This window comes from Eptatretus burgeri, chromosome 14, assembly GCF_056783735.1.
Source record: "Eptatretus burgeri isolate ZD-2024b chromosome 14, Ebu_testis_v1, whole genome shotgun sequence".
NCBI classification, from domain to species: domain Eukaryota; kingdom Metazoa; phylum Chordata; class Myxini; order Myxiniformes; family Myxinidae; genus Eptatretus; species Eptatretus burgeri.
The window spans coordinates 50,356,820-50,372,701 of NC_140974.1; the positions used below are offsets into that span (position 1 = coordinate 50,356,820).

At 42.3% G+C, this 15,882-nt stretch overlaps 1 protein-coding gene across 6 annotated transcripts in view; it reads left to right on the forward strand.

The window, feature by feature from the left end:
• The window catches only part of LOC147013161 (discoidin domain-containing receptor 2-like), an 83,776-nt gene that overhangs the window by 32,152 nt on the left and 35,742 nt on the right, over positions 1 to 15,882 (forward strand). For all 6 annotated transcript variants that reach the window (XM_085854778.1, XM_085854782.1, XM_085854777.1 and 3 more), the window contains 4 exons: positions 76 to 178; positions 1,573 to 1,801; positions 2,476 to 2,623; positions 9,716 to 9,818. In XM_085854778.1, coding sequence (XP_085710904.1) covers positions 76 to 178; positions 1,573 to 1,801; positions 2,476 to 2,623; positions 9,716 to 9,818 — 583 coding nt within the window. The remainder of the gene's footprint in view (positions 1 to 75; positions 179 to 1,572; positions 1,802 to 2,475; positions 2,624 to 9,715; positions 9,819 to 15,882) is intronic.

Consider the following 15,882-nt stretch of genomic DNA (forward strand, 5'->3'; position numbering starts at 1 on the left):
GCATCTCTGCTGTCTGCTTTACTCCCCATTCCACCCCCACCCTACAAATCCACTGCCCACATGTATGGAGAACAGATCTTTGCCGATACCCCCTTGGCATGGAAGATGGCAGCATTGCAGATGAGGATATCACAGCCTCCAGCGAATGGAACGATTCAACTGGAGCTAAGTATGCCAGGTAAGCCAGCTTTGTGTACTGATTGTGCAGCTTCTTCATGAAAAAAATTTAAATCTATTTTGTGTTCATTTCTGGATATTCTTTCTGAGCACCAATGGTGATGAGAATGATTCATTCATTCCTTCCTAACGCAAGGCTGTGAGGTGGCATCATTGGCTGAGCGGGTGGCTGTGCCGCTGATGCAATGCCCTCTGCTGGTTAGGTCAGGGATTTGTAATTTGGCGATGGTGCTGGCGATAGCTTGCCAACTCTTTGTGAAGGAGACCATGGGATCTTTTACGTTCACCAACGAATGCTGGCAGATGAGATTCCCATTTAACATCCATCTGAGGGACGGCGCACACACCTTGATGAATCACCCTGCCTATGAAACACCCACCGGGATGACAGTTTATAGCTGGGTCGGGATTCTAACCTAGGCTATACAACTTAAAGGCGAGTGTGAATACATCTAGGCCATCCTGTTAGCCCATTGATAGTGATGATCGTGACTTATCATGATAATGTTGTTTCGTGTATAGCAGCAATCCGAACAGAATGTATTCGTATACATTTCAGACATTTACCACGTCCCACACTGGACTTTGGCAAAAGATGGCTGACTGCGAGTTTTTCTTACCTGGTTGACACTGAGCAGTCAATGCAGTACTGTGAACTGTTGGGGTGAATCTGGTGCTCTTTATCAAACTCAGAAGAACTTTAACTTTCCAGGGACCCCAAATGACCTACCTGATTGCTCGTTTCACAAAATGGCAGCAGATATGAAGTGCAGGACATTTCTTAGGAAATATATAACTAGTTCATTACATGAAAGGACAAGATAAAACAAATTACACTTAATATGATCACCACAATAAATCGAGCTATCTTCCCTTGTGTGACACACACACACACACACACCCACACACACACACACACACACACACACACACACACACCCACACACACACACACACACACACACACTCACACACTCACACTCATGATGACACAGGCAGTGATTCTCAAGATATATGCCAAAGTGCAAGCCAGGCTTGCAGCAGGTTTCATAAAATGCGGTGGGTTGAGAAACACGTGGTGGGTTTGAGAATACAAGACAGGTTGGGGGAAACTTGATGCCCCCTCCTCCATACCACCTGAATCTGCTCAATCACACAGAGGAGGATGAAGAGATGAGACAGCCGATTCTAGATATTCCTGAAAGTACAAACTTCCCAACCTCACAACTAATATCTTACATTGATTCCTTACTTGAGCAAACACTTAATCCATGGTAAGTTGTCATATCATAAAACTAAACACGAATATACATGGCATCCAAGGTCTTCATTTACCTATTGCATGCTCCCTCATAAACATAACACTACTTCGTTTTTTATGTGTATATCTAACAGATTGCGCACGGAGGCTGGAGATGGAGCATGGTGTGCCACCTGGCCGGTGGCACCAGGTGACGGGGAGTTCCTGCAAGTCGACCTGGGACGATTACACCTCGTCACACTAGTAGCAACGCAAGGACGTCATGCTGGTGGCCTAGGAAATGAATTTGCACGCACTTACCGACTCGAATACAGCCGAGACAGCACCAGATGGCTGCCCTGGAGAAACCGTCGTGGGGAGCAGGTAAGCAGGCATTGAACCGAGGGGAAGAGAGGGGAAGAGTGGGATACATGTCCCTCCCCCTTCCATCCTCTCCCCCCCCCCCCACCATCTTTTTCATGCTTGTGAAGTTTCACATCTAAATGCTATGCAACCAATGATGACTAGTTTGTATGTTGCTATAGCTATGTCAACATTGTAAGGGAAGGGTTAATCGAGTATGCTATTGTTACCCACTGGTGATTATACCAGACTGGAATTCCATAGGTTGAAGGTTCGTATCCATCTAAAGGCAGCAATGTTAAGGATTTCGATGATAAGCTTCTGGAAAACAAGTTAGTCTGGTGCTGCGATTGTATTACCAGTAAAAAAAAATCATCTGGCTCATCAATGACCTTCAGGGAGGTCTTCATGCCCAGCTCGTATTGTCTATAACACCCTCTGACATTCAGTAATTCAATTCTGAGTTACAAGCACATTTCTGAGTGCTTCCACCTGAGATACACCAAAGATTCTCGATGAACTTACCAAAGGCTGTCAATATTAGCGTTGACTTTCCTTGTGATGACATTCTCAGATGCATGTAAGTTGTAATTTAATGACAAGTAAAAACGCCAAAAGGAATGTTGCGGTATGGATTCTTACCAATAAGTGATTTTTATCGATCATTTAAATAGTACTTCGATTGTGCTTCGCAGGTGCTGCGTGGAAATGACAACACGCAAAATGTCGAGATTCGAGAGCTGAACCCTCCCATGGTGGCGCGATATGTCCGAATGGTCCCCGTCACCGATCGTGCAATGAGTGTATGCTTGCGCCTTGAGCTTTACGGCTGTGCTTGGGCAGGTAATAATGAACTCGTGTGTGTGTGTGTGTGTGTGTATACATATATATATATATATATATATATATATATATATATATATATATATATATATATATATATATATATCTCTCTTCTTCTTCTTCTTTCGGCTGCTCCCGTTAGGGGTCGCCACAGCGGATCATCCGCATGATCCGCAGAGTGATTTGGCACATGTTTTACGCCGGATGCCCTTCCTGACGCAACCCTGGTCGCCTCTTACGACACAGGGATATGGTACACCTATTTTAACCGGGGTATACACCGGCCCAGTATACTGGTACTCATTTCGCCGACCTCGGAAGGATGACAGGCTGAGTCAACCCCCTGGTGTATTAATTCAGTGGCCCAACGGGGCTTGAACTCAGGACCTTTTGGATCCCAAGCCGCTGCCCAAACCACTGTGTTAACACCAGGTATATATATATATATATATATATATATATATATATATATATATATATATATATATATATATATATATATATATATATATATATATATATATATATATATATATATATATATATATATATTAGCCAGTAGGTGGACATGGGTAGTCGATCAAGTCCAATTTAGTCGTTTTTCAGCCGTTACTAGCCAACAAAAGCGTCCATAGCAACGGTTCTTTCTCAAACATAACTAGGACATACCATGAACCTACCATACCAGTTTCATGTATATCTGACTCATCTGAGACATAACGAACTTGGTTTTTTTATTTTTTTTCGACCAGGGTTCATTCAAAGTCTATCTTCTCCGACAGTTTTCATGGGAGCGGGCTGAATTTTTTTGTCAAGGAGGCTGAATGTGTTGCCCACAAACGATCAGAGTTTGATTTTTGAATTTCGATATTTTTTTTTTTACATTTTTTTTTAAATTTCAAAGGTCCGTTGCTCGGCAACGGATGGGTCCATAGCAACGGTTCTCATTTGCACACAACTCGTTCATGGTCTGAACCTACCACCCAAGTTTCATCGAAATCACCATTGTATTAACGGAGCACTGGACCGAACAGACATGCATACATACAGACAGACAAACATATCGACGGAAATACTGATAATAAGGGTAGACTAGATCGACTACCCAATACATATATATATATATATATATATATATATATATATATATATATATATATATATATATATATATATATATATATATATATATATATATATATATATATATATATATATATATATGTCTCGATTTACGAATAACATGCGTTCCTGAAAAGTAATTCTTCAATCGAAAGTTCGTAAATCGGGAGTGCTTTTTCCCACATATATAATAAGATAGTGGGGGGATGTGTTCCATATTTTCTATCGCAGAGCTACGTGTTTTGGTAATTTTCACTGCACTGGAAGATGTCACACAATGACCACACACCACCATCTATTCTTTGTTGTTGCATTCCGTAATCAACGTTGTAATCACAAGGCAAAAGTCATGTGCAATATCCGTAAGGTGGGAACCAGCGTCGAACCTTCTTCAAATTTATAATTTACTTTCTTACGATACCGCTTCCCTGTCTTTCTTTCAACTCGTATCACTTCCTTCAGCACTTATCTTCCTTTTATGAGCCATAGCTATGGATGAATACGTTACAGTACCATACTTTAATGTACAAGAACGTTTGAGGAAATAAAATGCACTTTAACACTGAACTTTAGCACAAGCGTAATGACGTCGTTGCGTAGGAGAGAATGAGGGAAGCGATGCTCTGACGTCATCATCCCAGATGTAAGCGAGTGCCGCTGTGGCGTTTTGTCGTGAGATCCGTGTTTATTTCAAATTACACGATCAAAAAAATTACACAAAACAAACAATAATTGTTGCTTCTTGTATTTCCTCCGGTTTGTTAAATATACACTCATAAATTCACTTTGTCTCAGAGTGATTTGAGTTGTTTTGATCACAAGCCACAATGGCTATAAACGTCTGTTAAAGGACTGATTGGGGTTGTGACAGTTAGCGCCCAGTACAAAACGTACCTGTGCAGGTATGTACAAAATATGTACAAATGTGTGTACAAAACGTACGACCACCGCTCGGTCGCTTCTCCGGAAACCGGGCGCACGGTGTTCCCAACACATCACCCGACTGACTCTGGCAATCCACCGCAGTAGGGGGCGTGTCAAATAGGCCCGAGACCCTGCTCAGAGTACCAGAATCAGTTGGCTGATGTGACTGCTCTGGTGCGATTTGTCGGGATTTGAACCAAGCAATTTGGCCGAGTCCGGCAACTGTTACTATACAGGGTAAATCAGAATAATGGATGAGGGTCACACCGAAAGTCATGAGCATGTTTGTTGCACAGTAAAACAAAGGTACATGTAAGAAAACTGATATTGCCAATATTAACAAGACATACCACATTACTTTTCTTCAAAATCTCCAGAATGATGCACGCATTTCCTTCCAGCACTGCACGAGCTTTAAAATCCTGCTGTGGTAGAAGTCCATTCCAACACTTTACAACCAGCTACGCATAGCTATCTGGACTGCCTCATCGTTTTCATCCTGTTGGCCTCTCATGTGATCTTTCATGGGCCCAAACAGATGATAGTCTGATGGGGCCAAGACCGGACTGTACGAGGGGAGGGGGAGCACTTCTCAGCCATTCTTTGAGATTTCCTCTGATTTCAGACGAGCAGTGTGAAGTGCCATATTGAAAGATGACAGCTTCTTGCACCGGGCGCTTTTCCCGAAGCACAAGTTTCAGTTTCTTGAGCATCTGAACGTTGCGAGCTGCGTTGATGGTTTCCCCTTTGGGCAAGAAATCAACCAGTATGCATCCCTCGGCATCCCAGAAGGTGGTTCCGATAACTTTGCCAGCGGAGGGTACTCTTTTGGCAATCCTCTTTTTTGGAGATATGGAGTGATGCCATTCCATGCTTTGCTGCTTGATTTCTAGAATGAAATAGTGGAACCAGCTTTCATAACCAGTCACGATACGGAACAGGAAATCATCACCTTCGACAATATGTCGTTGAAGCAACTGTGATGACACATTCATGCATATGTTTTTGTGTTCCTTCGCAAGCAAACGGGGAACCCAACAGGACAAGCTTTCCGATATCCCAAGGTCACTATCATCTCCTGTACGACATGGTGTCCTATTCCAAGCTGTTCTGTGATCTCCCTAGCTGTCACCCTGATATTCCCTAACTGTCACCCTTCGGTCTTCACTGATGAGTGCATCATCTTTCTGCTCATTGCGTTCAGTCATAGCACTTCTTGGCTGACCATAGTGTGGCTGATCGACGATGTTCGTGTTTCCGTCTTTGAAGTATTTCACCTACCTTCTGACACTGCTAGCGCCAATGCAGCATTTCCGTACACTTGACTCAGTTGGCCGTAGATATCTGCAGCTGAGTTATTCTCTTTCATGAGGAATTCAATCACTACACATTGGTGAATGATATGTCATTGATGGCCATTTTGTCACAATGGATTGTGGGAACACCAGTGCTGTGTATGTACAAAGCCTTTGTTTTTATTGTAGTGGATAGATGGCTCGATGTCGCAAATAACTTGTGTTCGACTATATTCAACACAAATGTTTGGAATGCACTGATGCTCATGACTTCTGGTACGCCCTCATACAAACACTTTAAAGTGCTGTATTTTGTAGATGAGCCCGGTGTTGGCTGGCTTGGGACCTAAGGGTCCTGAGTTAGAGCCCCTGTTAGTCGTTGAATTAACATAAGGTTGGGTTGACTCAGCCTGTCATCCTTCCAAGATTGGTGAAATGAGTACCAGTGTACTGGGGTAATAAACATTTGGGGTAACCTGCGTTGGAGTGGAAACCTGTCCAGGACTGTCCTTGCCAATGAAACTGCCTCGGCAGTCCAATGCGCCTTTATGGCACAAAAGGAATGGTATTATTTATTATCATTATTTTGTAGATGCCATAATTAATTTGTATGAAAATTTATGCATAATATAGTCAAGGCAAACACTTAACGTTCCTATTTTTTGCAGGGGAACCCCTGACTGATCGACATGAAAAATAATCAACTCGTATTTGAGCAAGGCCTGGTGTTGGCTTGGCCTGATGGTTAAAGTGGCTGACTTAAGATCATAGGGTCTTGAGTTCAAGCCCCTATCGGGCTATTGAGTTAACACCAGGTAGGGTTGACTCAGCCTCTCATCCTTCTGAGGTTGGCAAAAATGAGTACCAGTGTGCTGGTAAAGTGGACATTGCATCAGCGGCACAGCCGCACCCAGAAAAATGATGCTGCCAAGTAGCCACAGGCTGCAGATGAATAAATAAAGATATACATTTGAGCAGATGAAAAACATCTCAAAGTGTTGATACATTATTCTGATTCACCTTGTTTAGAACACACTCTTTGCTATCAAAAAGAAAAATTAAAAATGAACATGTGCAATTGATTGTGCACAATTGTTGAAGGACTGTTTCAGTGCTCATTCCAAGTGCCTTTTTGGCACGAGGGATGTGCAGAACATCTGATTGCAAGTTTTCACGCAATGCAATTCCCTCATGCAATAATCATTCAGCAGTTTCACGCAATGCAGCTCATGCACCCTCATGTTTTTAGACGTGACACAAGGCATTCTGAGGAAATACAAAACAATCTTTCCAAAACATGAGTGTGTGGGTCGTCCAAAAAAAAAACACACTGATTACATTCTTCAACTAGAAGGGCACTCGGTAGAGTGCATACCTCCGCCATGTAATACCTGATCCACGAGAACATATCGGGCCCCATACATTTTTGAAATATCATTCTATATAATTAATCGTTTTTGGCTCTTTCAATGGTGAAGAATCACTTTAAAAAATAAATAATTTTCCTATCCAGATCCGGATTCGTATCTTCACCAAACTCAAATCAATTCGTCGTGGTCATGTACCCAACGTGTCCACCAAGTTTCATCCGAATCCGTCCACAACTTTTTGAGATGTCCTGCACACAGACAGACAGACAAACAGAGAAACAGACAGACAGACAGAAAGGGGTGAAATCATAACCTCCTTCACCTTCGGTGGCAGAGGTAACAATCCATTACAATGGCATGTGAATCAGAAAGTGAGACGAATCAAATCGTTCAATAACTTAATGCAGCGTCTTCCATTAGCCATGTTGCAAGCCTCCTTCACATCATGAGAGAACCTTCTCAGAAGACATTAACAAGCCACTCGATCACCAAGAGATATGCCAAGAAGTGGATGTCCCAGGATAACGACTCTTGCACAGCAATGATACATTTGCACGGGCCAACTATGCAAGTGGTTTCAAACTGCCCAAAGTACTGCAAACACACTCCCTCGAATTCGCAGGATAAGTGTCAACACCATCTTGAGGCGTCTCCATGATGCAGAGATCTGTGCTTGTCATCCTGTTCAGAATCCAAAACTTGCACTGTGACGCATCCAATTACTCTTTCAATGGTCAAATCAGCATGCCCAATGGACAAAGAAGCAATATCCTGGTCTTATATTCAGTGACGAATCTAGATTTTTCCTTGATTGACGTGCACAGATCAACAAAAGACCCAATGAGCGATACGCCCCATTCTGTGTCCACGAAGCCGCACATTTAGACGTGGAAGTGTCAGGATGTGGGATGGTGTTGCTGAAACCTTTTGCACCAAATCATCCATATCCATGGCAATCTGATGACAGATCCATACATAAATGAGATGTCATAGCAACATATGTTGCCTACCCTTCAACAACATGGTCCAGGAATCATCTTTATGCACGATAATGCTCCTGCTTACAGCACTATTCAAACAAGGAACATTCTTGACAATGTCAATGATCATGTCATGATACCCTGTTATGCCATCTTGCCAGATGTAAATTCAATTGAACATCTGTGGAATATCATTGATTGTTGCATTCGACCATTGCCAACACAGCCACAGACCCTCGATGAGCTGATTTGGCCATGGAATGCCACTCCACTGGCTCAGATATGAATGTTCACATGGTCGTTGTGATGGCGGTGCAATGCAGGGAAGTGATTGCTGCTGGAGGTGAACATACCCGGTATTGAGATTGTTACTTCCACATTGGATTACTATGTGAAAACATTCGCCACAATGCAGCATCACATGATTAGGTCACAGTTAAATGGGCATGTAATTTTTCTGCATTTCTCTTTATCGGAGTCTTGCACCTCATCTGTGTTGTTGCTTTTTTTTTAATGTATCATTTTTTTTAAAGGAAAAAAGCACATCCAACCAAAAAGTAACTAGATCTACTCTGTTAATCTAATAATAAGCAAGCAAGAGCAGATCACGTCTCAGGCGACGTTTCACCCACTTCACAGTGAGCTTCCTCAGACCAATAGACCCCGGGGCATGTCCATTTTGATTCGTGAGGAAACAATTCGTTTCCGGTCACGTGGCAATGCAAAAGCTCAATTGAGGAGCATTTTTATTTTGCCAAACCTTAAGCAACAAATACCAATTACTTCGATGGTCTGCTCTGCTCGTTTATATTTGTGATCTGGTCTTGTATTATGAGGATGCAGAAGTGTGTGTGTGTGTGTGTGTGTGTGTGTGTGTGTGTGTGTGTGTGTGTGTGTGTGTGTGTGTGTGTGTGTGTGTGTGTGTGTGTGTGTGTGTGTGTGTGTGTGTGTGTGTGTGTGTGTGTGTGTGCGTGTGTGTGTGTGTTCGTTCTTCTTTTTGTGTTTCCGGGGCAAGAACATTTGTGGCTGGGTTAGTTTCCGAGTTGGATATGGTGACTGTGAGTTGCGTGGTTGATGGAGGTTCCATTGGGTGTTGTGAATGTGTGGGTGTGGTGTTGGGGATCGAGACTTGTTTTTGGCTCACCTTGTCCAGCTGTTTGCACTGTATAGGTTTTGCCATTTTTATCAGAGGAGTATATTGCATGGGTATGTCCATGTTCTCTCCAGTTGGACCACCGTCTCAGCTCTTGATCTACCTTGCCTTCAGAATCAATCTGATTTTGAAGGCAAGGTAGATCTCTTGCTTGGTGGACGTGCCACATGCCTCCAGAATCAATCTGTGGTAGATGTGCCATGCCTCGAATATAATGGATCATTGATGACCACCGTCTTTGCATACAGATGGAGTAGTGTCATATTCTGCCCCAGAGGGACACGTAATGCAGTGGGATGGGAGTCCCATACATCTTAATGACTCCACGTATGATGGCTTCATCTCTGCTGGGTGAGTCACTATGAAAACTATTTTTTTATCCATTTTCCTCAATGATAATACTACCACAGCTACTTCTTTAACCCCCCAATTATTCACACTTTCTTGTGAGATTAGTCATGGAAAGTTTTTGACACAAGTGTCTCACAAACTGGCTGGCCAAGCCTCATATTCAACTGAAGGTGATTTGGGCAGGAAATTGTAATTTGTTCAGCGTGCTTGTGATAACTTCTCTTTGCAAAAGAGACTGTTGGATCTATAACGTCCACCAACAGATGCTTGCAGATGGGACACCCAGTTTAATGGCCAATGGCTACATGTGAAGCACCAATCTGACAGGTTAATGTCTGGTAATTTGATAATTCATACCCTTAGCTAAACAACGCACTGACTGTCCGACGAATTGGCAACACAACAGCAATCAAAACAAGAAAAAGAGCAATCAGAGATTGCAGACCCTCACCTGGACTTCTTTTGTGGTGTGTTTTGTGTGGCGTTTGTGTAATGGTGTGTTATGTAAATAATAAGAGACATAATTAGAACTGCTACTTTATAACTGCTGGCAGTGATGATCGGGTACCAAGACGTCCCGCTTTGATCGGACACCTGACCCTGACCCATGACGTTTTTTATTATTCAATTGAAATCAGAATGGGATTAAAATAAATTCAATTCAAATCAAATAGAAGACCAAATTGGAGCATTACTGCATTGGAGTAATCAGAAGGAATCCGAACAAGCAAAAAGAAAAGATGAAGTCATCAGGAGGAACCTGGATAGGATTCACATTTCAACTGCGATTTCTCTTCCCTGCAACCCATCCAGGCACAGCCAAGTCAGCCTTATTCAAAAAAATAATAACAATAAAAAATTTCAAACCCATATCAAAAAATTAAATAATTCTGGCTGCCAGACCAATGTGTCCAACCCATTTAAAATTTAAAACATGTATTCCCCATCACTACGAGATCACAATTGTGAAGTTTCACATCGAATGATTAAGCGATTCCAGAGAAAACATTATTTAATATTTTCTTAAATTCAATATGGCTGCCAAACCATGTGACATCAATTATTCCTGAACAACCTTGTACATGCATGCCTTGGGGTGCATTTGTGTGGTTTTCCCTCAATCTGTCCAGCCATTCTGGAGAAGATTTTTATACGTTTTAGTGTAAATCCAATATGGCTGCAAAACCATGTGATTTATGATGTCATATTGTGAATCTTTTGTTCCTCATGGATAGGCAGTCATATGTGTAAAGTTTCACCTCAATCTGTTCACCCATTTTGGAGAAGAAGATTCTTGAAGGTTAAAAATAATAATAATAATAATAATAATAATAATAATAATAATGGCTGCCGAATCACGTGACCGATGACATCCAAAAAAATTTGTGGAGCATTTTATCCCAAGGTGACCATAAAAATTTTCATGCTATTCAGATGTAGCGTTCTACATAAGCAATTATGACATAATAACGAAGGCACCTATGACGTTATGAAAAATCAAACTCATTACTCATGAGGAGTACTTGCTATGTGCCAAGTTTCAATTTTTTCCTTGGTGCGGTTTCAGAGATACAGATAATCAAATTTTTCCCATTTTTCCAATATGGCTGTCACACCATGTCACCTATGACATCATATTTATCATTTAAACATTCTACATGAGAAGTCGCACCAATGTTGAAAATTTTGTCTCGATCCGCCAAGCGGTTGCAGAGAAAAACACGAAAGTTTTGTACGGACAAACAAACAGACAAACAAGAAGATGACGTCGTGCAGAACACGATACTTGCAAAATCCATAAAACAAACTTGACCTCAAAAATAATTGGTAGCTGAATCCAATGACCAAATATGCAACTCCTCTTCAAATTTCAAGTCAATCGGATGAAAATTGTTAATCTTATAAAAAAATTCGGCCCATGGTGTCCTTTTGGCCAATGTTGATCTCAAAAATAATTGGTGGTTGAATTCAGTGGCCTGAAATATAAATTCTCTTCAAATTTCAAGTCAATTAGATGAAAATCGAGGATTTTAGAAATATCACCTTAGGTGTTGACCTTGGGCCTATGCTGACCTTTTGGTCCATGTTGACCTCGAAAATAATTGGAGGTTGAATTCAGTGACCTGAAATATAAATCCTCAAATTTCAAGTCAATCTGATGAAAATCGAGGATTTTAGAAATATCACCTTAATATTTGACCTTGAGCCTATGTTGACCTTTTGGTCCATGTTAACCTCAAAAATAATTGGCTAGTTGAATTCAGTGACCTGAAATATAAATCCTCTTCAAATTTCAATTGAATCGGATGAAAATTTAGGATTTAAAAAATATCACCTGAGCTCTTGACCTTGGGCCAATGTTGACCTTTTGTTCCATGTTAACCTCAAAAAAAATTGGCTAGTTGAATTCAGTGACCTGAAATATAAATTCTCTTCAAATTTCAATTCAATCGGATGAAAAATGAGGATTTTAGAAATACCACCTCAGTTGTTGACCTTTGGCCTATGTTGGCCTTTTGGTCCATGTTGACCTCAAAAATAATTGGCTAATTGAATTCATTGACCTGAAATATAAATTCTCTTCAAATTTCAATTCAATCAGATGAAAATTGAGGATTTCAAAAATCTCACTAAAATTGTTGACCTTTGGCCTATGTTGACCTTTTGACCTTTTGATCTCAAAAACAATAGACTTCTTTAGTACATCACAGGTGATAAAGGTTGTGGTCAAGTTTCATCGAAAGTGCGTTGGTGGATTTGGAGAAGAAAGCAAATGCCTCTTTTGGTGGGCAACCCCCCCCCTTTAAATCCCCTTCGACCTCTATTTTTTCATTGATGTGAACGAACTTTGGTACATCACGGGTGAGGAAGGTTGCGGTGAAGTTTCATCCGAATTTGTGTAGTTTCTTAGAAGAAAGCGAATACCTTTGGGGGCAAATCCCCCCTTAGACCCTGAATTTTTTAATGGTGTGAACAAGCTTTGCTACATCACGGGTCATGAAGGTTGTGGTCAAGTTTCATCAAAATTGTATGTGTGTGGTTTGGGAGAAGATAGCAAATACATATTTTGGGGGGCAACCCCCTCCCCCCCCCCTTTACACCCTCTTAGACCCTGATTTTTCTATTGTCCTGAGCAAACATTGGTACAACTACGTTCCAGGTGAGCTCACAAGGTGAGCTGGAATGCTGAGAGGATGGAGGACATTGGATGAGATGGGCGGTGAAGGATACTGATTCATGGCTGCAGCACACACACAGAAAACAGATCAAGAAGGGACAAATTATAATGGACAGAAGGACAAAGGGGTACAGAACAGCAGAGGAGGATGAGGAGAATGAGGAACAATGTGATTTGGAAGAGGAGCTAGCTTATAAGATAGAGGAGTTGAGAATGACACAAACTGAAGAAAGACCACAATTAATTTGACTACATAATGATGAACACACAAAACACCAATCAGTAGACTAAAAATATAGTGAGTCTTTAAAAAAAAACAACCAAAATCATCCCCCCTGAAAAAAATAAATACAGTGAGTTTTGCAGCAGTATTATTCATTCAGGAAAAAAAAATAACAAAACACCGAAGGCACAGAAAAGGTCCCACAAATAAAAACCAACCACTACCATGGAAGCAAAGACTCAAGAGATGGAGGGAGATGCTCAGAAAGGAGACAGGAGAGATTCAGCAATTCCAAAGAGGAAATCAAAGGCCAAAACTAAAGGAGAATCCAAAAAAAAACAACCCAAAAAGATTATACCGTGAACTAGGGAAACAGAAGCAGAGTATGTCATTCACTCCTGAAAAAGATGAACTGGAACAATTCAAGAAAAGAATTTATGATGATTGAAAATAACACAATAAGGAGGTGGAATGGATCCGAAACCTGGAAGAGAAGAAGCAACATTTCGAGGAAATGCCCCCAGAAAAATTGAGACAGAAAAGACAAGACACAAACTTGCAAAGATGGCAAACTTCAAAAGCCCTGGCTCAGATGGGATCCCAAACTTCTGACTGAAGAAATTTAAAGCTCTCCACGTTCACTAAGCTGGATCATTCAATTAACTGATCCGAGGGGATCAGGAAATTGATGAATGGTTCACAGAATCTTTCTAATTTCAAGGCTGAACTCTCAAACCTCTCTCCCTCCTCCAAATCCTGGTGGCCTCTATTCAAATTTCTTTCTGGTGTACGTTCCCCCTCCATCCCCTCCGTTACCTCAAATGGCCGCACTGCTGATACCGCACGTGAAAAGGCTGAATGCCTAAACTCGGTGTTTGCATCTAAATCTTGTGTTCGAAACCCATCGCTTTCTCTACCCACCTTACCCAGTCGCACCCAATTGTCCCTGGACTCTGTGTCCTTTTCTTCTGACAAAGTGGAGAGCTTGCTGTCAAACCTCGACACAGATTCTGAAACCGGTCCAGACGGCATCAGCCCACGTGTCCAAAAAACATGCTCCTCTGCTCTTGCTCACCCTCTCTCTGTTCTGTTCACCCTCTCATTTGCTAAAGGTCATCTGCCATCTGCTTGTAAATCAGCTAACATTACCACTCTGCATAAAAAGTTGAAAAAACAGATCCCTGCAACTGCAGGCCAATCAGCCTTCTCCCAATCATTAGCAAGGTTCTGGAATCCATCATCGCTTCAGACATTAAATCCTTCCTCTTCTCGAATGGCTTGATTTCCGATCATCAATGTGGTTTCAGACCAGGTTACTCTACACTGGATATGCTGCTTCTGCTCTCCCAACAATGGATGGAGGTCCCAAATGCCGGACATGAAATCAAAGCCATATCCCTCGGCATATCGCGTGATTTTGACACGGTCTGGCACCCTGCCCTGCTCACCAAACTCTCTTCCTATGGTATCCAAGGCCATCTCCACTCATGGTTCAGAGACTTCCTCTCCTGCCACAGCTAACGAGTCACCCTAAATGGAGTTCTCTCATCCCCTCTTCCTGTCCAGGCTGGAGTTCCTCAAAGCAGCATTCTGTTGCATTCTCAAGGCAGCAGCATTCTGGGCCCTGTTCTTTTTCTGTTTTTCATCAATGATCTCTGCGACTCTCTGGAAAATCCTCTTTATCTCTTTGCTGATGACTCCACCCTCTGCCGTACCATGTGTCATCCCTCAGACCGGCATGCAGCAGATTTTTTACTCTCTGAAAATCTGGATAAAATCACAAACTGGTCCAACACATGGAACATGTCTTTCAATCCTGACAAATATCACACTCTCACTATGTCTCTCTGAAAGGACCGTTTAGAACCACCCCCCCCCCCTCCAATGCCATCTACTTCCTCAACAATCCTCTGGAAAAATTCCTTTCATTCAAGCTTCTGGGTCTCACTATCTACCATGATCTTTCCTGGGAAAGCCATATTTCCAACCTGGCCTCCAAAGCCAGTCGCCGACTGGGAATCTTACGTCATGCAAAGTCCTTCCTCGGCCCACCTGAGCTCCTGACCACATACAAAGCTTTCGTCTGCAGCCTGATGGAGTACTGCTCTCCCCTCTGTGCTAGTGCTCCTGCCTCTCACCTTTCTCGGCTTCATGCTGTGGAAACCAAGGCATTTAAGATCATTGATATCTCCCACAGTGAGGCTGAGTCTTTGGGCCTCTCACTCTCTCACCGCAGGCAGGTCAGTGGTCTTCAACCATCTTCAACCTTCAACCGTCTCTTCTCCGGTCTCGCCCCCCTCCCCCCACTCTGTCTGCGACATGTCCCCCCCCCCTCCCATATTTCCGCAGGGTGCTCAAGGTCCACCAGCAACCCCCTTTTGGTTAAAACTATCAAAATCAAGAATCACTGCTTACCTTCACTCTTTCATTCTTTCTTTTTCCCACCCTTGGAACAAACTGTCACACCCTCTGCAATCCCACTCTTCCCTCCAGGTCTTCAGAACAGCTGTTCACCACCACCTCCTATCTTCCCCCATCCAAAACTATGGTCTCTTCTACCCCTGTTAATCCACCCCAAACCCACCTCCTTCAAATTCCCTGCTTTCCTTCCTGAAAGTCCCTGTAGTGTCCATCTTGTATACCCTGTGGTCTCCCGCCCCATC